This window comes from Sylvia atricapilla, chromosome 25, assembly GCF_009819655.1.
Source record: "Sylvia atricapilla isolate bSylAtr1 chromosome 25, bSylAtr1.pri, whole genome shotgun sequence".
NCBI classification, from domain to species: Eukaryota; Metazoa; Chordata; class Aves; order Passeriformes; family Sylviidae; genus Sylvia; species Sylvia atricapilla.
In genome coordinates this window covers 5,388,654-5,411,020 of record NC_089164.1, presented here as the reverse complement: position 1 = coordinate 5,411,020, position 22,367 = coordinate 5,388,654, and the positions used below count along the sequence as shown (strand labels likewise).

The 22,367-nt window shown below is 51.7% G+C and overlaps 1 protein-coding gene across 1 annotated transcript in view; it reads right to left on the bottom strand.

Annotated features, from left to right (window-relative positions):
• The window catches only part of LGR6 (leucine rich repeat containing G protein-coupled receptor 6), a 145,589-nt gene that overhangs the window by 78,551 nt on the left and 44,671 nt on the right, over positions 1-22,367 (bottom strand). The window contains exons 2-3 of the mRNA XM_066335919.1: positions 15,026-15,097; positions 4,172-4,243 (exon numbers count right to left, since the gene is read on the bottom strand). Coding sequence (XP_066192016.1) covers positions 4,172-4,243; positions 15,026-15,097 — 144 coding nt within the window. The remainder of the gene's footprint in view (positions 1-4,171; positions 4,244-15,025; positions 15,098-22,367) is intronic.

Below are 22,367 nucleotides of genomic sequence, written 5' to 3'. Positions count from 1 at the left end.
GCCCCAATCCTTCTCAGGGGGCTGCAGGAGCCAGGGTTTTATCTCGCCAGGACACCTTGGCTGCAGAAACAAATCCACAGGCAGGACCAGGAGCCCCAGAGGCTGTGCTGGTCCCTGTGGGACACTTGCCCACCTGGATGAGGTTTTCCATCCCAGTGGGCTGCAGGGAACACCCAGGGGATCCATCACTGAGGCTTTCCTGCCCCTTGCCCAGCGTGGCAGGAGAGGCACAGTGCAGGATGATGGACCTGCAGGGCACATTCCCAGCAGGCACAGGTCCTGTGTGGGGGACACTGATGTCAGAGGGGTGCCAGCAGCCTCTCAGCGTGTCCCCCACGGCCAGGGGCTCTGGGTGCAGAGTGAGGCAGCTCCTGGTGCTCGGTGTCCCCACACTTGAGCCGTGAGCAGGAGGGGAGAAGATCCCCCAGGGAGGGGACGAGGGCAGTGAGGGTGGCAGGGTGGTGTGAGTGGGGTACAAGAGAGGGGCTGAGGGGACAGGCAGCTGTGCTTGTCACAGTGCCCGAGGCTTGGAGAGCCCCTGTGAGCCCCGGGCCCTGGGCCCCTGTGCTGCCAGGGCCCAGCCGTGCCCAGGAGCTGCGGGAGGAGGACGTGGGCAGGGGACCCACATCAGTCCCACTCTTCTGCTACTCCTGCAATTTCTATTCTAGGTTCCCCTCAGGTGAGGCTTTGGCATTTCCTCCTCCTTCTGCCTGTTGTCCTTTGGCTGCTCTGCTGCTGCCCCGTGTCCTGCAGGGCAGGTCCCAGTGGGACAGTGTGGGCTGGCCAAAGCTTGCCCAGCATCAAGAGGAACAGAAGCATCACAGGTCATTGCAGGTGGTCCCAAGCCAGCAGCAGCCCTTTGCTGGCCAGCACCCCCAGTGAAGTTCAGTGTAAAGCCTGAGAGGTGACTTGCCCTCTCTGAGTCCTCATTTTCAGCAGAGCCAGAATGGTTAAGTATAAACTCAGTGCTTTGCCTCTGCCTAAAGTGAGGAGACAAGACTTTCCTCCATGCTCCTGCCTTTTAATACCTGATATCCCAGCATTTCTCTGATGTTTTTTGTCTCATGTGGTCTTAGATTCCTCCCTCCAGACACCTTCTGGACAGAGGAATATCTGTGTGTTTTTGGTGGAGATTAAAGTGCAAAGAAAAGCACACGATTGCAGGAATGGTTACAGTGGCCCTAAGGGAGCAAGGATTTGGTCTGGATGGGGAGCAGTGCAGTGAGCATCTCATGTCCCAGGAAATGCTGTCCCCTCCCAGTCCAGGTGCTCAGCAGCCCACAGGACATGGACATGACTGGGGCCAGTCTGGTGCTCCCCAGTTCCCTGGCACACTTCTGTGTCCTGCACCAGGCACACCACTTTACACCAATGTACAGCTCTTTGCACCCTTATCTCTCTAGTACCCACAGTGTCCATCCTATAAACCTATAAACCACTGCACTTTCCCAGCCCCAAATTCCTCCCAGTCGTTTAGGCTGAAATTCATATTGCAGTCTCAGAGTGCTGGGATACAGGGAGATCTTAGTAGAGCCAGCTCGGCAGTGGGGTCTGGCCCTCAGCAGGCTCAGATGGGGTACAGAGAAGGGCAGCAAAGGGAGGAGGGAACTGAGATGTGGCTTGGAAGAGGGTGAGGGTTTTTGGTCACTCCCAGGGCACAAGGAGCAGGGTGATCCAGCCCCATGGTCTCTCTCCAGGCTCTGCTCTCCACCCCTAGCCACAACCAGACTCTGAGGGAATACACTTGTTCCCTCTGATTCCTGGAGAGGTGGAACAAATCCTGGTGAGCTGTTGCAGAGCCACCAGCCCCAACCAGGTCACTGCTGCAGTGATCTGAGGGACTTAAATCACAGCTTGAAGGAAACACATGGTGGCCTTCACCTGCCTCCTTCAGTACTTTGTGGTTTTCCTCAGTCTTTTCTTAGTAGAGAAATGAGTGAGAGTCCCCACCCTTGGCTAGAGCCCTTCCAATGTGATTAAGCTCAGTGCTCCTAAGATCTGTCTTGGCAGCATCTCTAGACCTGTTCCAGCAATTCCCAGGGACCAGTCTATCTCCATCATGTCCCTCACCACTGCCCTCATTCTTACAGTGGCAGAGGAATAGGTGAGGGTCAATGACTGCTTTTCCTGGAGGGTGCAGGATCTGCCACTGCATTCCCCCAGAGACCTCGCTCCAGTGGAGCCCACAGAAACACTGCAGAAAGTAGTCAGAGCCTGTCCTGTAGTGAGAGCACATGGCAGCACAACATACCACTGCAGACAGGCCAGCAAAACCAGCAGGGTCTGTGGAAAGTGAAATGCTCCCAGTGACATGGGGTCACCCTTGCTTTTAGGAAGCAGGAACTTTGTTAAATCAGAGGTCCATGGCAGGGCGTGGATGGACTGTGAGCATCCACCCTCCTCCCCTGACCTTGTGGTTGGGCTACTGCTCCACACACTCCCGTGGGAAAGGGTTGGGGTCAGGGCAAGTGCCAGAGAACAACAGGATCATTAAGATTGGACAAGCCCCTGAGATCACTGAGTCCCATCATTAGTCTAACACTGCCAGCTCCACCATTAAGCCATGTCCCTAAGCAGGCACATGGTTTAGTTTCAGGCAGGGCTGCAGCCAGGGGGACATGGCACCCCACATGCCACCCTGTGTCACTGGGCACAGCCTGCCTGAGAGCAAAGCAGCTCGTCCTGCCACATGAGGACACCACAGCTCTGGCTCTCACAAGACAGCCTGGAGCAAACTTCCCAGTGAAACCATTTCCCAGATGGAAATGCCCTGATCCTTCAAACCTTTCCTTGCTCTGGGGTCACTAGTGAGTGTGTCCCTGCTGGTGCTGCCTGTGGCCTTGTCGAGGAGCCTGTGCCCTGAGCCAACAGGGCAGAGCACACCCTCCCCTTCCTCCTGGGCTCTGGGAGGGAGACATTGCTCCAGGAACACTGCATTAGTCCTTACCTGGGCCTGACACAAACAGAATTGATCAAAAGCACCTTTAAAACCTCCCGCGTCCCCAGAGTAGAAGGCTCCTCTTGTTGAAATTGGGTGGGAGAGCTGTGGTTTTTCCTCAGTTCCTTTGATTTGTTGCCTAATGCAGGGGATGGATAAATCTCTAAGCCCTGAGATTTAGGGCAGGATTCATACTTTACATCTTCAGAAGACGTAGTAAACAGCCTTATACTCTCTAATCCTGGGAGCAGGTCCATACCTGCTCTCTCTGCATAAACTGGACCAGCTACAACAATTTCACATTGTGGCTGAGTTCAAAACATCCCCTTGGGGATGAAATGTTTATTGCAGAAGATTTTGAAGATGGTTCCTTAGGGAGAAAGGGACTCCCACCCCAACATCCTGACAGACCCTGAGCACTGTCACACGGTACAAAAAGCAGGTGACTCCATGAGCAGTGAGACCCTGTGGCCCGTAGGAAGGTGTGAGTGTAGGTGCCACAGCAGAGCCAGCTCAGCTGAGTGTGGCTTCCAAAGTTTCCAGAGGAGCTTTTGTCTCTTAGACCTTCCCCTGTGGCCAGCAGGGGTGGGTGTCCTGCCTGCAGTGCCTTTTTTCGTCAGAGTTAGCAGATCCCAGGCACGGCCTGATGGCTGCAGTGCTCCTGCTCCCAGCTGCCTCCCCTGCCCCTGGGGCAGGCTGGGGTCCCTGAGGTCACACTGCCCAAGGATCCCAGCCTGCCCAGGTCACTCCAGAGCCTTGCAGAGGCCTTCTGGGCCGTGAAGAGCTTTGTGGTGAGGACAACTGAGCTGGACAGAGCAGAGGCCCTTTCCCCAGCATCTGCCAGAATGCAGTACCTGTGAGTTGCTCCAAGCCAGCTCCAACACGGCAGTGGAGCAGATGGGGGCCTGTTTGGGGTCTGGACTCCACATCTGGGGGACACCACTTTAGGGGGGTTCCGTGAGTTTTACGCAAAATGTGAATCTCTGCAGATTCTCCTGGGGCACCTTGTCACACGGTGCCCTGGGGGGACCGGCTCACAGTCTGTGGGGTGGGACACAGCCCCCCAGGCAGCATAGGGTGTGTTTGCCAGTGTGGGTTTAACATCTGACCCCACACCTCCCTGTAGCTTTGCATCCCCTTGGGCTGGCTGTGAGTCCCTGCTCATGGCCAGTGCCAGGGGCTGGGGAGAGGCAGGGACAGGGATTGCTCTGCAGAGAGCAGCAAGTGACTTACAGAATCTTCAGGCTGTAGAGGCCAGAGAAAGCTTCCCCTGGGATCCTGGAGATCTGGTTTCCAGAGAGGCGTCTGCAGGGAAAAGAAGAGCCAGTCATGTGTCAACATCCTTGTGATGACAGTCCCTTGTCTGCAGAGGCTTAGCATCCCGCCCATCCTGCCACTGTCCCCTCCAGAGCAGGCTGCAGCACCTGCAAGCTGAGCCACAATCCTGAGCTCGGGCAGCCTCTCCACATCATCCCCTCGCTCAGCCTGAGGAACAAAAAGAAAATCACAACTCCTGCCAGACCTGAATCCAGCATTTTCAGCATCCAGAGACAGCTCACAGCTCAAAGCCATTTCCTGGATAGACAGAGAGGTCTCTAGTCCACAGAAATTACAGCACAGGTAGTGCTGTACCAGCCTACAGACCCTGCTCTATGCCAGGCCTTGGCACAGACAGCAGAGCAGGGGAGAGCTGTTTCTGCTCATGTATGGCCCTGAGAGGACTGTGCCTAAATCCTGGGTGACGAATGAGGGTAAAGGGATGGGAGAGAAGACAAAGCAAAGAGCAGCATCACCATGAAAAATGGGACATATCTGGGACAAAGAGCAAAGAGTAGGGGAGAAGGTCCAGAACTTACTGGAAGAATTTATTGAAGGAAACCCGTGGGATTTGCCACTGAACAGCATCACCTGATCTTAGAACTCAAATTTTAACAAGGCCCAGAGCAGGCTGAGGAGTTAAAAGGTATTTGCATTTTTCATGACATTAGTAAGTGCATCGCTGTAATCATCAGGACTATGGTGAGGGCATGTGGTGGAGCCAGGAGTAAAGTCCAGGACTCCTGAATCTAGGCTTGACCTAGAGAAGAGGTGACCTTTCTCCTTCTGTTTCACACACGAGGACAAACATGGATGAAGTCCCAGCACCCATCAGCCAGAAATCATAAAAGACAGGTTCAGCAACCTGATAAAGACCCTAAATTGCTACTCAATTCGGGCAAGAAACTCTACTTGACTCGGAGTGGAATATTGCATCTCCAAAACAGAGTGAACATCATTTGTGACCAGGCTCATCTTCGCTCTCACAGAAAGTCCAAACGAGCTCCAAGAGGTTGGACATAGATCTGGCAAAGGTATTTATTAAACTTTGCCGGAGATTGGGCTTTCAGGCATGTTGTCCGGGAGGACACAGATGAGGAGCTGAGCAGTGCAGCGGTGGCCGGGAGCAGAGCTGCTGCGGGCAGGGCTCTGCAGAGCTCCCCGGGGGGACCGCGGTGCTCCGGGCAGCCTGCGGCAGGGCAGCCGTGCGGGGCTGCCCGGGAGCTCTCCGTCTCTCCCCTCGGGAATCCGGAGAAAATTGCTCCCATAATTAGGCCTCTGACAGCATAAACAGCACAGGGTCGTCTCTTTAATGTGTGCGAGCAGGTTGGAACCTGCCTCCCGCAGCACATGATCTGCCTGGCAGGCTGGACGATTTGTCACTTGGGGGCTGTGATTTGGGGTAATTGCTCCTTTTGATTGCCGATTTCCACCTGGGAGAGAGTGTTGTCCGGGAGGCTGGAGTGCCTGCCTGGAGGGGAGGTGTTCCTCCTGCACGGCATCCTCAGCCTGCTCCCCGCATCCCTCCCGTCCTCAGCTCCCCGCATCCCTCCCGTCCTCAGCTCCCCGCATCCCTCCCGTCCTCAGCTCCCCGCATCCCTCCTGTCCTCAGCTCCCTGCATCCCTCCTGTCCTCATCTCCCCGAGCTCCGAGCTGCCGCAGCCTCCACTGCTGGCAGCTCACACCTACTCCGGGCTAAATGTGCCTCTCGGCTCCTGTCCTGGCAGCTCCGTGCCTCTCTGTTCACTTCCCTGGGTGTGTTTGAGTGTTTGCCAGGTCCCTGCGTGGATCTGGGACCTCCAGGATGAGCAGGAGAGGAATGTGAAGCTGAAATGGAGCCCAAGCTGGGGCTGCTGGCCTCAGGACGGTGGTGGGACACACACAGAGGCAGCTTGTGGCATATCAGCACTGTGGGTAACACAGAACATGATGGGGAAAATAACTCTGTGCTCGATGCCCTGGTTTCACTGGGTCCTGTCTCAGGTGAATTTAGAGGTCTGAAGCAGCCCCACGCCTCGGTGTTGCTGCAAATGTTTCTGTCCTTGGCCATTCTGCACTGAGACTGTGCCTTGTCCCTGGCTCACCTCTGGCTCTTCTCTCCATACCTTTACCTTCTCCCTGCCACCGAGGCAGCCCAGCTCCTCTCCCCAGGGTTAAAGGGCCATGCCAGGCCAGGAGCAGGCACAGAGGAGGCACCAACCACAACCACTTCTCTGAACTCATCTCCCAAGGCAATTGACAGTGTCACCGGGGTCCAGGATGGCCTCTGCTCACTTCCATGCAGGGACAGGGAGGTGGGACATGTCTGTGTGCTGAGTTTTCCCTTTCCTAGAGGGGCGTGTGGCTGGGACATGCACACAGGGCCTGGAGGTGTGGGGTTTGGAGGTTTGCTAGACCTCCCAGGACAGGTGCTGCAGGATGCTGGGAGTGTAGCCAGATGTTCCAGGCTGTCCCCCCTGTCCAAGAACAGAACAGGAATGGGGAGCATTTTGGGGTGCCCTGTCAAGCAGGAAGGGTGACCACTGGAAACGTGTCATCGAAGCACAGAACAGTTAAAGTTGGAAGGGACCTTAAAGCTCATCTGGTTCCAGCCATTGCCGTGGACAGGGAGAAATTCCACTAAACCAGGTTGCTCCAAGCCCTGTCCAGCCTGGCCTTGAACACATCCAGGGATGGGGCAGCCACAGCTTCTCTGGGCACCCTGTGCCAGGGGCTCACCACCCTCACAGGGAACAATTCCTTCCCAATGTCCCATCTAACGCTGCCCTCTGGCAGTGGGAAGCCATTCCTCCTTGTCCTGTACCTCCAAACTCCTGCCCAAAGTCCCACCCCATCTCCCTTGGAGCCCCTTTAGGCACAGGAAGGGGGGTCTAAGGTCTCCCTGGAGCCTTCTCTTCTCCAGGTGAGCACTCTCAGCTCTTCCAGCCTGGCTCCAGAGCAGAGGGGATCCAGTTCTTGGAGCATCTTCCTGACCATCTTTTGCTTATATACTGTTAATTCCTGTGCCAGTTCATGTAAGAGACCCAAGACATAGAAGTCATCCTGTGAAGTGTGACCCCTTCCTCCATCCATGGTCACTTGGTAGACTTCCAAGTGCTTGGTCCCCTCTGTCTCTCTCACTCAAACTTTCCAGAAATTCCCCTGCTTGGCAGACAGGCACCCATTGAATATATCTGCAGAATTCGGATCCCACAGGAAATGCAGTGAAATGGTTCCTTCCTTTCCATTTAAAATGGAACAATAACATTTGAAGTGGTGCTGCCAGTGTGACATCCCCTGAGACAGCTCTTAATTTACTCCTTCTGTGGAGGAGACTCGAGCGAATAACCCCATCAAGAAGGACAGGGAGGCACTGCCTTTGCCCTGAGCACGGGGAAGGGGAGCTATTCTTGCAGGGCTGAATTTCTGGTCCACAGCACATGAGTTCAGCTCTACTCCTGCTCAGAGCTTTTTTAGGATAGACTTGATTCAGTGGTCTGTCCTGCTGTCCTGAAGTTTACACCGTGACATAGGGCTGGGAGAAAGAGAAAGCTCTGGATTTAAAGTGACTGATAGAAGAAGGAGAGAAGGGGCAGGTAGAAGGGGAGGGTGGCAGCTGGATATGGCTGGCTTGCTTCAGAAAGCTCATGGTGGATTTTAGATTCTGCCCCCTCCCCCCCTTCCACCACTCCCGTGATTTCTGGGAACATTCCTCCAGGCTTTGATCTGCATTCCCAATACACTCCAAGTTGGAACAAACTCATGGTTTACCACCATATGGTTGCTGCTGTTCAGTTACCACAGGCTCAACCCTCCTGTATCTTGGGCTTCTTGGTCATGCTACAACTTCCATGGCACGCCCGAAGGCTGTGCTGGGCAAGATCGCTCATGTCAGGTGCTCAGGCAGCTCGGTGATGCTCTTATCACTCACATTAGGAGGCAGGAATGTTGCCCATTGGCAGGACAGGACAAACATGTGTGTCCATATCCCAGTGAAATTCTCCCCTTGCCAAACTTTTATTGAGTGTGTCGGCCGCCCCTTTGATCTCCTGCTCGGGTTGGTTTCTCAAGCACTCACGCTCTCGAGGCAGTGTGCCCAGACACTCCATGCTCCTGCCTAAACAGTGTCATCACGCCAAGCCTGGGCCTTCCCCGGGGCACACAGGGGACCACAGGCCCCGTGTCATGCCTGAGTTTGTTCTTGTGCCGGTGCAAAGCAGGAATGAAGCCAATTAAGTCAGCAAGTGAAAACATGGTGCATTTGAGAAAAGGGCCAGGCCTGGACTCTTCCTTCTCACACAGGAATCTGCAGCTGGTCCCAGTTTGGTATCTCCTGAAGATGCCTCTAATGTGGTCTTTGCTGTCTCACTGCATCCCTGAGGAGAAGACTGTGCCTGTTTCTAGTTGTGCTCGCTGTACCCCCCTCGAAAGCCTGTTCCAACTCGATAGATTGATCGCATTTGTTCTTTTGTTTATGGTCCTCAAGCCAGTTTTCAACCCACACAAATGTTCATATGCAAGCCAGTTTGGCTTCACTTGCCAAGTATTATTAGTAAGACACAACTCCTTAATGAACAGGACACTGAACACCTTCACTTCATCTCTCTAGATCATAAACTGCATGGGTTTTCAGTTCCTTCCAAACCTTCAGAGCAGTTTTGACTTTTGACTCTACTTTTGGTGGCCCATTTGGGGTACCCCAGAACAGAGTCAGTCATATGGAAAGCAGTTTTCAGGAAAACTGGGACCAGTTATCCCAACTAGCAAGGATTTTTCAGTTGCTGAACATTCTCCCTGGTCTAAATGGAGTAGAAATAGACGGAAATCTCTAAATTTTCAAACCATTTTGAAATTAATTTGGGCAGCTGCAATATCTTGGCCTCACTGGTCAATGTTCATGATAGACAACCCTTTAGAAGCCCTTCTCTCCTGTCCTCAGCTGCACCTTAGCCAGTGCTAAGGCCAGTCCTCACACTGTGCACAGGGATGACCTTTGGAAGGCCTCATCAGAGGAATTATCCTTTAACTCTCTCTGTGCTTTTTCTCACCCACTGAACTGATGAGCAGCACCATCCTCTGCCAAGGACTGACACCAGCCAGGGGGACAGAAAGTCGTGGGCGAAGCAGAGCTGGTCTCTTTGTTGCCAGTGAGTTGTACCCTGGTGCCTTCTCTGCACAGGAGCTGTGCAGAATGCTGAGGGAACCACAGAGGCCAAGAACTCAGAGCTGCAGCTCTTTAGCTCTGCCACCTGGAAATGGAGGGCTGTGCCAGGCGAGGTGACTACCAAGGGAGTACTCAGTGGTTCTACCTCCAGATGTCAGCATGGCAAAGCAAGGTCATGGACCTACAGGTGTTTATGTCTCCATAAGAAGCCTCTCCAGCCTGATGTGTCCTGGAAACGGACCAAAGCTGTTGTCTCCCACTTCAGACATGTTACTGCTCTGCTCCAGGAACAGCTTCTCACCACAGTGCCAGCACCCGTGAGCACTGCCCAGAAATGCCAGCCCCCCTTCCAGGGAAGAGCTGTGGCTCCTGGAGTCATGTCCCACGGCCAGCACCACTGCAAGAGTGACATTGCCTTGGAGAGAGACTGTGCTGGATGACCCTCGCAGAGTGGATGTTCCAGATACCTGGGAGCTGCTGATGGGGAGGGGATGCTCTAACAGCAGCCAAGGGCCCCCCAGAACAGCGCTGGAGCCCCATAAGCTGAGATGACAGCGGAGGCCTCTGGACCCCCATGGGAAGAGGAGTGGGAAGGGGGTTCTCACAGGTGCAAGGGAGGGGAAGAGCGCTGCTGCACTCACATTCCCAGCACACATGCCTGCACTGTATTTCACTGTGCTTTAGTGCAGTTCCTGGGTCCCCAGGCTGGCAGAGGAGTGCTGAGCCTGCGCTCTGCCCCCACGGCACTCCCCGTGACGGTGAGTCCCTCTGCCCTTGGGGCCCCACAAGAGGCAGGTGAAAGAGCCAGTGGCTGGGAAGGGGTCTGATCTTGCCGCTGTGCCCCGGAGCAGGAGGTGAATGGCAATGAACACCTGCCTTTGGCTGCAGTTTCTCTTCTTGGCACCGAGCGCTCGTGCTTGGATTCAAAGCGCGGTAACAAAGCCCTTGCCGGCGAACACATTTCAACATGTTATTATTCCCAGGCTGGCTTTCAAGATCTCTTTCTATTCCTTCTGTACTGATTGCTCTTGTTTCTCTTGGCTCCCAGCTCTGGCTTTTCAGGCTTCATTAACTGGAATTTATTAGCAACTTTAAACAATCTTCCTGCTGCCAAAAAAAGAGAGAAAGAAAAGAAGAAGGAAGAAAAGGAAAGAAACAAAGAGGAGACGCACTAAACCTTGGGCTGCTCCCTGCCTGTGTGAGGCCCAGCTCTGAACACCTCTATCTCTGCAGGTTTTTGCTGGAGATGAGGTCTGGTGGGTGCCTGGGCTGTGCCTGCTCACAGAGCCTCCCCTGTCCCTGGAGAGGAGGCTGGGGGCTAGAGGGGGCACGGCCACTGAGGGACTTTGCCATGGCCTCTTTGAGGGCAGCTGAGCCTGGACAATCTGCTCTCTGGCCATCCCCTGAGCAGGAGAACTGATTGCACTCACAGCACCATCCTGAGCAGCTCTCAGTGAGAACAGAGGCCAGCAGGGCACACCTGAGGGCCTGCTCCTCGCTGGACAGATGGGGAAAGGGCAGTGAAAATACCTTCACCCAGACCACAGCGGGAGTGAGCTGGAGCAGTCCCTAAGCCCTCATCTGTGCCCTAGGCACAGCATTCCCCTGATCCCACGGGGACTGTTTGGTGTGCAGAGATGCCCTGTGGGACACAACCTGGCTGGGGGTCATGGGTGCCTTGGGTGATTGCTCTGCTGCCCTCAGCACCCTCAGGTGCCACCCTGCTCCTGCATTTTCCTCACAGGCCTCCGCCCAGTGTGGGTGTGTGCAGAGCATTGATGTACTCAGGGTTCAAGTGGGCCCAGCAATCTGGATTTGCAGGGCTCCACAGCAGTGGAACCAGGCACATTTGTGCTTGTCGTCCCTAGGACAACTGTGCTTCATCCACCCATTTTTGCAGCTATATTCCCCTTTCCCGTTATTCCTTTTCCTTGGCTGAATCCCAGCTCCGTGCACAGGCTCAGCCATGAATCCAGCTGATCTCTGCCTTCTGTGAAACTTCACTTTGGTGAGGAGCCTGGGGTGATGCTAAAATAGAGAAACACAGAGAGGAGGAATAGTGAAATGTGTGAAACACCAGCTCTCCTCCACGAGACCCTGGGCTACTGGGGTAAATCTAATGAGAGAGAAGATAGAATCAGAGAATCATGGATGAGAGCAGGAGGGGAGAACTGTGAGGAGCCAGAGGAACCTGGGCTTTCTCTGACTGCTGAAGAAAATAAAGGTTATGGATCAAGGACAAGTGATCTCAAGAGTTCCTCGGATGTTTCTGAACATTTGATAATTTCATAGAATCTTGAAAAGAAGATTTGAAAAATCTGTGTTTAAATTGGCAAAGTTTTTGCTGAGGAACCTCTGTTTTTTTTCATAAGGCTCAAGCACCTAAGGCATCTTTGGCAATTAAGCAAATATAATTTGAAATACCATTTTCTTTCAGAGATTTACTCAAAGTAAAAGACTAAATATTAAGAAGTAACCTGAAGATGAAACTATTTTATCTCTCAAGTTAAAAGAAATTTTTGGGGTTGACCAAAGCCCCAGAACATCAGTTTTGGTTCACCTTGAGCTGCATTTCGTAGATTTTGTCTTCGGTTGCTCCAGCCTGTTGCTCACCTGGTTTATCCAGCATGTACTAGGGAATGTAAGACTGTAGATATGAAACTATTAGAGAGCATCCAAAGGAGGGCAGTGAAGATGGAGAAGGGCCTTGAGGGGAAGCTGTGTGAGGAGCAGTTGAGGGCACTTGTTCTGTTCAGCCCTTGGAGAGGGAGATGAGTGGCAGGCACTGATCTCTGTGACCAGTGACAGGACCCAAGGGATTGGCCTGATATTGTGGCAGGGGATGGAACTGGCCATGGCCCCAAGCCTGAGAGAGTTCAAAAAGCATTTGGACAACGTGCTTGGGACCAAGGTGTGACTCTTGGGGCTGGTGCTGTCCAGGGCTGGGAGTTGGACTTGATGATCTTTGTCGGTCCCTTCCAACTCAGACTATTCTGTGACTTTGTGACTCTGTGTAGAAGGCAGACTGAGGCCATAATGCCATCCAGAATCCCTGGGGATGGGGAACCTGCTGAAGGCTTTCCATCCTACTGAAGACAGGCACTTGCAGCAAGGGTGAGCTGCAGCAGAGTCCTTTGTTGTCAGTACTTCCCTGGCTGGAGAGGGACAGGCAGGAGGGCAGGCAGGCAGGTCTTCCTCCTCCCCAGGTGACATAACACTGGGATACCTGGATTTGGGGTACCTGGACTGTCCCTCACTGCTCTGCAGGGGTTTCTGCACTTCACTCACTTGGCATGTCCCAGCCTGGGCAGCTCTGCCACGGGGATGAAGACAAAGGGCTTGGGCTCGTGTCACCCTGGCAGACACTGGGAATGTGTCCCAGGTAGATGAAATCAGCAGAGATCTGAGCTGTGAAACCTGAACAAACTTCCCTTGAGGATGTCTAAACAAGCAGGATTTGTTTGCTTGACTCTTATGCGTGTCCTGGCACAGAGGGTGATCCCAGGCTGAATGTCATGGTACTGATGTAATGTTGTGGGATGAAAATTTGGTGAAGATACAAATGAAAAGAGCAGGGAAAATGCCAGGCAAGTTGCATTATTGGTCAGTGACAGCCCTACGAATGCTGTACACACTGTCCCTGTCTAGCTGTTGTTGTTGTTATTGAACTGATCACTTTTAATTTGCCATAATATATAAAATCCTTCCTTCCTTGATTTCATATAAACTACTTGATTTCCATAAATAGGATTACTATCTTACTGCTATCAAATCCAAGCAGGCACTTTGCTCTGCATAGATATATGATGCTGCAGTTTGCATTTCTTTCCCTAAATGTGATTTTAGGTCTTTCGAAAGGGGGACTTGTGACACACTGAACCTCTAGCAAAATCTTATCTAACAACTTCCAGTTATTTTTTTTCAGATTTTCCTCTTTAAATTTTTCCCCTTTGCCTGTTTCATTCATAATTATTTTTGGCTGTGGGAAGCTGGCTCTTTTGGAACCTATGAATATTTATTCATTGCTGGTCGAGACTGCTCTGTTTGTACATGATGTAATCCGGACACGGTTGCTTGCAGCAAGACAACTGCTAATTGTACCCAGCAGAGTCTGGTCTGTGTGTGTGAACAGCCTCAGCACCCCCAGTGAAGGTGCTGAGTGTCCACACTTCAACATGGGTGTTGATAAAATGAAAAGAGAGGGGCTGCAAGATGGAAGCAAAGTGGTGAAGAGCCCGCTTTCTGTGGGCAGCTCTGGCTCCAAACAGATCAAAAACCAGATCAAAAAGCAAAAACAGGATCAGAAATGCCTCCTTGTCAGCCTCCATGTAAATTACTGCTGGAGTGGGGGGCTTGGGTGGCTGGGGTCCTTACAACTCTAATGAATTTAAAACACAGACAGATGATGGTCAGTTACAAGATCATTTGATATAATAAATCCTATAATATAAAATCCCAGAATCCTGCAATGATTTGGATTTGGAGGGATCTTAAAGTTCATCTCATTCCACCCCCTGCCATGGGCAGACACCTTCCACTATCCCAGGTTACTCCAAGCCCTGTCCAACCTGGCCTTGGACACTTCCAGGGATGGGGCAGCCACAGCTGCTCTGGGAACCCTGTGCCAGGGCCTCAGCACCCTCAGAGGGTGTTAGGGAAATGTCTGTAATTGTGACATTTTGGAAAATACCATTTATGAAATGCCAGTGCTGTGCCTTGTGGCGGCGGCAAGATCTGATTCAGAGAAGTGAAAGTGTTTCATTTAGGAAGATTAAGTTGCAGTAACTGTTATATACACAGTAAGTTTACAACACACATCAAATGCAGCGTTAATATTAGTATTTCATGAATGCAATAACAGTGTTTTGAAGAAATTGTGTTTTCCAACAGAAGCTGTTGTGTTGAAAGTACCAACAGCATGAGAATAACACCTGGAGGTGTTTCTCATGGTCAAGTGGAGTAAGACCATACAGGTGCAATTTACTCATGCAGAAACGGTCAACCTCAACATTCTGCCCCCTGGGCTCCCATTTTTGGGGCTCACAAAGGATTCCAGTGGTTTCTTGTGCTGCTGGTTAATCTTCACACTTTCAGAAGTGGGGCCACTCCTCCACTGACACACCGCCACATGCTGAACCCCAGGACTGAGATTGCTGCTGTGTCTGAGTGTGTCTGCTTAGACCTGAGTGCACACTGGTGCGTGGTGGGACACCTCAGCCTCTGGGGAAAACTTTCTGGACATCAGTTTTCCAGGGTGGGTTCCATCCAAAGTGCCGGCGGTTAATGTGTCTCTGGGCTCCAGGAGGCTGTGAGGGGGACCCTCTCTGCTGTAGGGTTAAGTGAAGCTCTCTGTTTGCTGGCTCTGCTCCAGGGTGCAGTGTTGATTTTTGAATGGGAGATTAGGTCCTCTTTTATTTTGGCTTTTGGCACATGCATCACCTCAGCCTGGAGGTGATGACCTCAGTGAAACCCCTAAGCTGGAGCAGTGAATAAACACTGTCCCAGCACGCAGTCTGCTTCCCTCTCAGCTTGCAGCTGCAGGAGCAGCACTGGAGGCTGTGGGCAGAGCTGCAGGAGCCTGTGAAGTGTCCCCCCAGCACCCCGACCGTTCCCTGCCCCGTACTCACAGCTCCTCCAGGAAGCGCAGGTGCCGGAGCGCACTGGGCTGCAGCTGGCTGATGTTGTTCATGCTCAGGTCTCTGGCAGGAAAGAAAGACAGAGGTTTCTGATCAGTCATGCAGTGGTTTGCATGGAGTAAACGTCAGTGCCAGGCTCTGTGTCCCCTCTCTGCTAAGTGAAAGGGTGAGAAGTCTCTGCAAAGAGCATTTCACCATCAATGTCTGATCACAGCCCCGGCTCTGCCTGCAGAGGGATGGAGAGGAGCAGCCAGAGAGAGCTGGCTCCTTCAGCGTGGTGTGTCTGGGCTTCTCCAAGTTATGGAGCAAGCTAGGACATTTCCCAACAGCACAAGCACTATTGCTGTCTCACAAGGTTTGGAGAGTGGACAGGAAGTCCCGTGACACTGGAATAGGACAGTCTGTCCTTGGGCCCAAGAGCATCTCTCTGTCACCATGGTCATGGCAGCCCCCACAGGGAGCTCTTCCAGTGTGTGGACAGACAGCTGCTTTTGAGGAGACAGCCCACGAGAGAAGGAGTACATCCCACTGGACTGGCTTTCTCTGTGCTGTACTAACAGGAGAACCACGCTGAGGGGCAGAGGTTGGCTCTGTGGGTGACAGACTGAGGTTAGCAGGTGGAAGGAACCTGGCTGATGGTGCTTGTCCCACTCTGCCATCCGCAGCTAAAGGTCATCTCTGCCCAGGCTCCAACAGAGCCTCTGGAGGAGGCTGTGTTGGTACCCAGAGGTCAGGGTGAGTCTGAAGCCCTTTGCACTTCACAGAGTCACTGTGAGCTGCCTGTGCAGAGCTCTCCTGGTCTCAGGGCATGGGAGCAGCTCAGTCTGTCCCCAGTGATTCAATCCACAAGCTGGTATTTGATAAAAACAGGGATATTTCCAGGCTCCAAGGCTGTTCTTGGGGTCTGACACCTGATAGCTGTAACCCTGCCCTCATGAGCAGCTGCACAGGGAGAAACCCACGCTGCTTACCCCAGCCTAGACCAGGCTGTGTCCACGTGAGCAAGGGAGCATGGACCTTTAAAGCTAAGAGGTGAGATGAGACTGAATTAAAAGCTGGTGTGGTTAAAACCAATGGGAATAGTTGGGGCATATCCCTCACTGAGCAAAGCAAACCTGGGCAGTGTCATCTGGGTACAGGAGAGTTCCCTGTGAGGCAGAAGGAGCTGCTCTTTGTCACTGTGCACAGACAAGGCACAGCTCAGCTCCTGAGAGCTTGGACTAAACAGCAGAGACTGATGGGTGTGATAGGAAAATGAGGAGAAACAACAACAAAATAAGGGCAGTTTATTGGCTCTTCCTTTCTGCAAACCTCACAGACTTGTGAGCCTAAGGAAGGACGTTCCCTGTCCTCCCAGTGTCACTGGGAATGTCTTGGCACTGGAAGGAGGCTGCTGCCAGGGACAAGGACAGAAGTATGAAGGAGAAATGACCCTCAGGAGACCCCAGCAATACAAGAGGGACCTCTCTGAGTTGTTCCATCTGCTCAGAGCACCTGAGATCCTACAGGTCACATATCAAATGATCTGGAGCACCTCAGCTGGGTTTGGGCTCTGGATAGGAAATTGCTTCATTGAAAAACGAGTTAATTGAAAAATTTACTGAGATCCCTTTGTATTCCTCAGGAAAAAAAAAAAAAAAAAGCCTGAGTTTTGCTGGCAAAGAGCAGAACACCTAGGGGGGGCATTGGTTTCTACATTTTGACCATTTTCCACAAAAAACCCCAAACCACCATGTTCTAACCAGCTCTGTTTGGCATTGGTGGAGGCAGGTGACACATCAGGAAGGTTGGAAGCTGTCTGTGTGTATTCTCTGGAGAGGTGTCTCGTGACAAAACCACACACTTCCGTGAGCCCTTTTGAAAATACTCCTGGAGAAGTTGACTTTTTTCTTTATAACTTTCTCCTCTCCAAAGAAGTAATAGAAACCTCTCCAAAAATCTATGAGGATTCAAAATTTTGTTTTCAGAATGAGTGCAAAAAGAAAATTAATGCCTGCACTGTTCTGTGTGCAATGCTGCATTCTATATTTTGGTGATCCCGGGATACAAGGGTTAAAATATTATTTTGTGCTGCTTCTATTTTTATTTTTAAACCCCCAAGGGCAGTTGCTACTTAGCACCCATTAAAACATCTTTTTTCCTACATCAAAGTGTCTCCTGCTTGTGTTGTAATGAATCTGTCTGATGTTTTGACATGTTGTGGAACAATGTGAAAATAACGAAAAACAATGTAAAATGAAAGAGTGTGAAAGAAAACACAGATCTGAAACATCCACGATCTCCTTGAAAACTGTGAAGCATATTCCTTAAGTTGCCTTCTGTTGGCAGTGTAGAGAATACCCCTTGCTTGCTGCAGGAGCCACTTTCCAAGAGCCATGGAAGCGCCTTTTGTGTGCCCAGGTGTTCCCCAGGTGTGATGGGGACAGTTGGGACATCTGGGTGGGTGGTGGCTGCAGGGACCCAGCCCCAGGCCCAGACAGCAGCAGGGCTGAGGAGATGGGAGGGCAAATATCTTGTAGAATCACTCAATGGTTTGGGTTAGAAGGGACCTCAAATCTCATCTCCTCCCACCCTCTGCCATGGCTGGGACACCTTCCACTAGCCCAGGTTGCTCCAAGCTCTGTCCAGCCTGGCCTTGGACACTTCTTTCTTCCTGCCCTGATCCATTACTAAAAGGAACAAAATACTCTGATTTCTGAACAAATCTTCCAAAAGGCAGAGGAGAGATACCATTATCCCATCACTCTGGCAGCCTCACAGCTCCACAGCTTGTGGCTTTTCTTTCACAGCTCCTCTTCCCTCCTTCCCACCCTCCTGCAGCCCTGGGGCTCCTGGCCACGGGCAGGTCTGACACAAGGGGCTCTCTCCCATCATCTTTTTGGGTAGTGCAGAAAAGCCCAATCTGTATTTTCAAGGCTGTTACATAGACAATATTTTGAGTAATTTTATGTAAAAGTCACCGATATTTTGGCTGTTTGAACACTCTGGTGGTTTGCAGTCCTGCAGGACTCAAGTGTAATACATCTACACTGACAACCCTGAAAAAGGCACCCCAAAAGTGCAAATCCTGGCAGTGGTTTGCCAGCTAATGAACAGCTAGGCAAAGGCTCCAGGGACTCAGATTTGTCATTATAGTGTGACATCCTGCAGGGACCCCCACGAGCTCCTCCAGAGCAGGGGACATCACACCCAACCTGGCCAGCAAGGACAAATGGTGTGAAGGAAGAACAAATTCCTCCAAAGGCTGGAAATAAACTTCCCAAGCACAGCCCTGGACCCGGTGATTTTTCTAGCCACAAGAGAACGAGATGTTTCTCCACAGGCTGTCCATGCTTGTGTGAAAGCTGAGGCACAGGATTCTTGCCTGAAGTGTTGTGGGAGTAAATATTTGACTTATTACTCATTTAAAGATGTTGTTGACTTGTTGCTGTGTTTTCCCAAGCTCGTGCTTTTCCTCTTAGTAAGGTTTCTTATGTTATGTACATCCCCAACACATGCAAGGGTGGAAATGCTTCCTGTCAGAGCAATCAGAGAAGCTGTTTATCTCTTCAGTGTTTGGGGGTGGTTACTTCAGTCAGCCGCATTTAGTTAATTTAAAAGGAACCCACGGTGTTTGAACCTTGTTGGATTATTTTTTTCTGCAACATCTAGCAAAAGAAATAGGGATCCGTGGACTGAATGGGTTGGGAGCTCCTCTGACCTTTCTCAGCTGTGTCAGTGACTTTGATTTTCCAAGCTAGGGCTCTCTTCTAAATGGCTGAGCACCCAGGGAGGCCACACAAGTGCTGGGCCACTCGTGTCTGTGTATGGCTGTTGTCATTTGCTCTGGAGAAACCATTCCAAAAGTGAGAGCCAAAAATGACGCCTCCAAAGGTGAGGTCTGTACCAGAGCAGGCAGTACAGAAGTGCACAAAGAATCTGATTCAAATCCCAAAGTCCCTTAAGGAAATTAGGAAGGTAGAAGAAGAAGTGGGGTGCTGAAGCTTCACCCAGCCTTGCAGTGTAGGACCTGCAGAGGAACTGTCCAGATTCTTGCCTTTGAGTCCACGATACCACCCAGCAGTGCTGCTCTGGGCCAAGCCATCCCTCTCCTGTCCCAGAGCTCCCCTGTTCCTCCTGCCCCAGTGACTGGCCTGTCTACCCTCTCTACAAAATAAAATAAAAGCAGGAATTCTTTTGCTGTCAAATCATCCTTCATGGCTGTGGTCTGGAATGCTGCCAGTAGAGTGAAGTACTCTACTACTCCCCAAACTGAAACTCTGCTCTCGTATCACCCTGCTTACCCAAGAAGCAATTCCTTTTAATGCCTCTTGCATTAGGTGTAGAAAATAACTATGCTTTCAAATGGCACTGCACCAAAGCCATCATGGCTATAATTAGTGTGATTTAACTTTCCCCCCTTCCCCAACTAATTCTAAACATTTATTGTAAGCATTTCGAACTTGTACCTGCAGGAAAACTGAGACACAGTTCATGGAAACTGAGCTCATGTGATTCAGCCTCAGACCTTACAACTCCTCTGGCCCTCGAGGGGTTCCTTAAATTATTTGCTTTGATGTCACCTTCTTTCATGAACAACCTTTGATTATTCACTGATTAGCTGATCTTCCTTACCAAAAAATGAGGTGACACACACATGCTGCTCCGGGTTCCCTGCTGGGGCTGCCTGCCACGCTCTCCACCCGCTCTGTGAGATGGTGACCACAGAGATTTAGCTCAGGGATGAGATGAGCTTTAAAGATCAAAGGGTTTTTTTTATCCTTGACATCCCTGCCAGGCAGGCTGTGGTGGTGTGCTCTGAGCCACGGAGCCGTGGCTGTCACTGCGGGAGTGTGCAGCCCCACTGGGAGAAGGCAGAGAAGGCACCTGCAGGGCTGTGTGGACTTTGTGCATGCTCTGGGCCAAAGGGACAGGATTTTATGCTGCTGTGAGGGGGCTGCACAAAGGACATCCTGCAACCCTTGTCTGAGACAGGCCTAAGCAACATCCCCAGGATGTTCCTCCAGGGACAGACAGCAGGACTGATGCCTCTCTCACAAACTCAAGGCATCCAGAAGCTGCCCACAAAACTGGGGGGAAAATGAGCCCTGCCCATGAGCCCCAAAGCTCCTGATGTGTGTCTTCCCAGGCACAAAGCAAAGTATTTCCCCAGAGATGTGCTGCAATGGGGATTAATGCAAGCAGAAGCCAACAGACCTAAAACAACAGAGGTTGAGTTCCCCCTTGAGTAACCCAACAGGACCAGGAGGGTTTGAAGGGGAAACTGCTGGGGTAGGGTTGGGCTGAGGCCAGTTAGAAAGATCTCAGAGCCAGATGTGCATCTGGCTGTAGAAAACTGCACACAGCTGGCAGAGAGGCGCTCCCTTCTCATCACAGGACAGATGTCCCACAGAAAGAGCAGCTCCCACCTGTGGCTGGGAGAAGACCTTCCCCAATCACCTCTGTCTGCTCCAAAGGGGCACAAAGTCTGGTCCTCAGCTCCAGCCCCCTGAGGTGCTCTCCATTGGGTTCCTCTGCCACTCAGCAGACCGAGAAGCCTGTGTCCTCCTGCTCTTGCAGCTGCCTTCAAGAATTTTATCCTGCAAGGTTTCTGCAAGCTCAGGTTGTTGTTCCTGGACCTTCAGAGAGCTCACAGTGGGTACTCCATGGGCTTCCTGGTACCTCAGTGAAATCCAGTGTGTGTGGCTACAGCTGGAAATGATGACAGACATGGCCCCAGTCACTGGACAAGACTTTCAGTATTTTGGGAAGTGGACCCCTTGCTCCCTGTTTGTAAGGAGGCAAAGTCACTCCAAAGGACAAATTTGGCTGAGATCCTGGTTTGAGCCCACAGGAGGCTAAGAAGCCCAGATGGTGACTGTCTTCTCAGATTCTAAATTGCTCTGCTATATGAATATGTCCATATTTTTCAGGATATTAATGTGCTCTCTTCCCAGCCCAGGCTCAGCCTGGCTCCTCTCACTTCTGGTGCTGAACATGGGGCTTCCTGGACCAAGCAAAACTCCTTCCTTCCACTCAGGCAGGTGAGCAGAAATGTTTGTGATTGTGAGGAGAAGCTAATGACCTGGTATCCTTTTGATTAATTAGTTGCACTGTTACAGCATCAAGGTCTCCCAGTCCAGCAGTCTGATTTCTAGGGGAACTGAACAAACCAGACCAAAATCCCCATCCTTATCCTGGAAGGGCCCAGCACTAGACCTGTTCTTGTCTTTCAGGCATGAAACACCCTGAAACCTCTGGGTGCTGAGCACTGTCTGTGCCTCTCTCCTGGCCACTCTCGTTAGCATCCAGTAAAAATGCACAGTTACACCACCAGAAAAGAAGCCCAAAGGCAATAAATGATGGTTTCAGAAATACTTCAGATTATACCAGAGTGATTCACAAAGGTTCTCACTATCTCTTTTCCTCTTTATCTTGAGATCTCCAAGGTCACCACAAAATGCTTGAATTGCCTGGGGCAAAGCTGGGGCTGAGGATAGAATGGTACCTGGAGCCACAGAACCAGCTGAAATTCTTCCTAAAAGCCTGCAGGTTGAAAACTACACTGAAGGTAGTCTCCATAAAGAGAAGGAGAAAGGAAAGATAAAGAGATCAAAGCAATGAGAGCTTATTTGCATCACACCATATCTGGAGGCACCAGCACTGCTTCAATCCCATATTACTGCAATGAGCAAGAGCAGAATGTGTTTCTACTCCCACCTCTCCACGTTTGAAAATAGATCAGTCATCTTAGATCATCCCCCATGTGTAGGCCCTACCCCAGATCTCCACAGTAGTTCAGTAATAAAGTCTCAGCCAAGGCCAGTTTGCCAGGGTGAGATTAAGCCCATTCCTGCACCAGAAGGTCTCTAGAAGCTGGGTCTGTGCAGTGAGAGCAGTGACCCTTGGCAAGCAAAGCTCTGATGACACTCTGGCTGCTGCTCCTGCACCTTGTCCTGTACCTGCCCTGGCTCTGCCCCGTGTCAGGGGTCCTCCAGCGTGGGGCAGGAAGGGGCTGAGCAGGGCACTGATGCTTTATTCCCCTGGAATGGCTGAGACAGAAGAAAGCACTTGTAGAAACCCTCTGCTGGGTCAGGGCTGTCAGGGGATCCCATCCCACCCCGGGGCCAAGGGGCTGCCAGGGAAGGGCAGAGGAGCCAGGAAGGCGTGGGCAAGGCCAGGGCAGGTAGAGGGTCAGGGCACTTGGCAGAACAGGCTGCAGCCAGAGGGAGGAAATAGAGCTGAGGAACAGCAGCCCCTGTGCCAGGGGGCAGGAATGAGACCTGATCAGAACAAAAGGGCACTCTTTCCAAATAGGCAGAATTGTGAATTTTTCATAGCGTGTCATAGAACC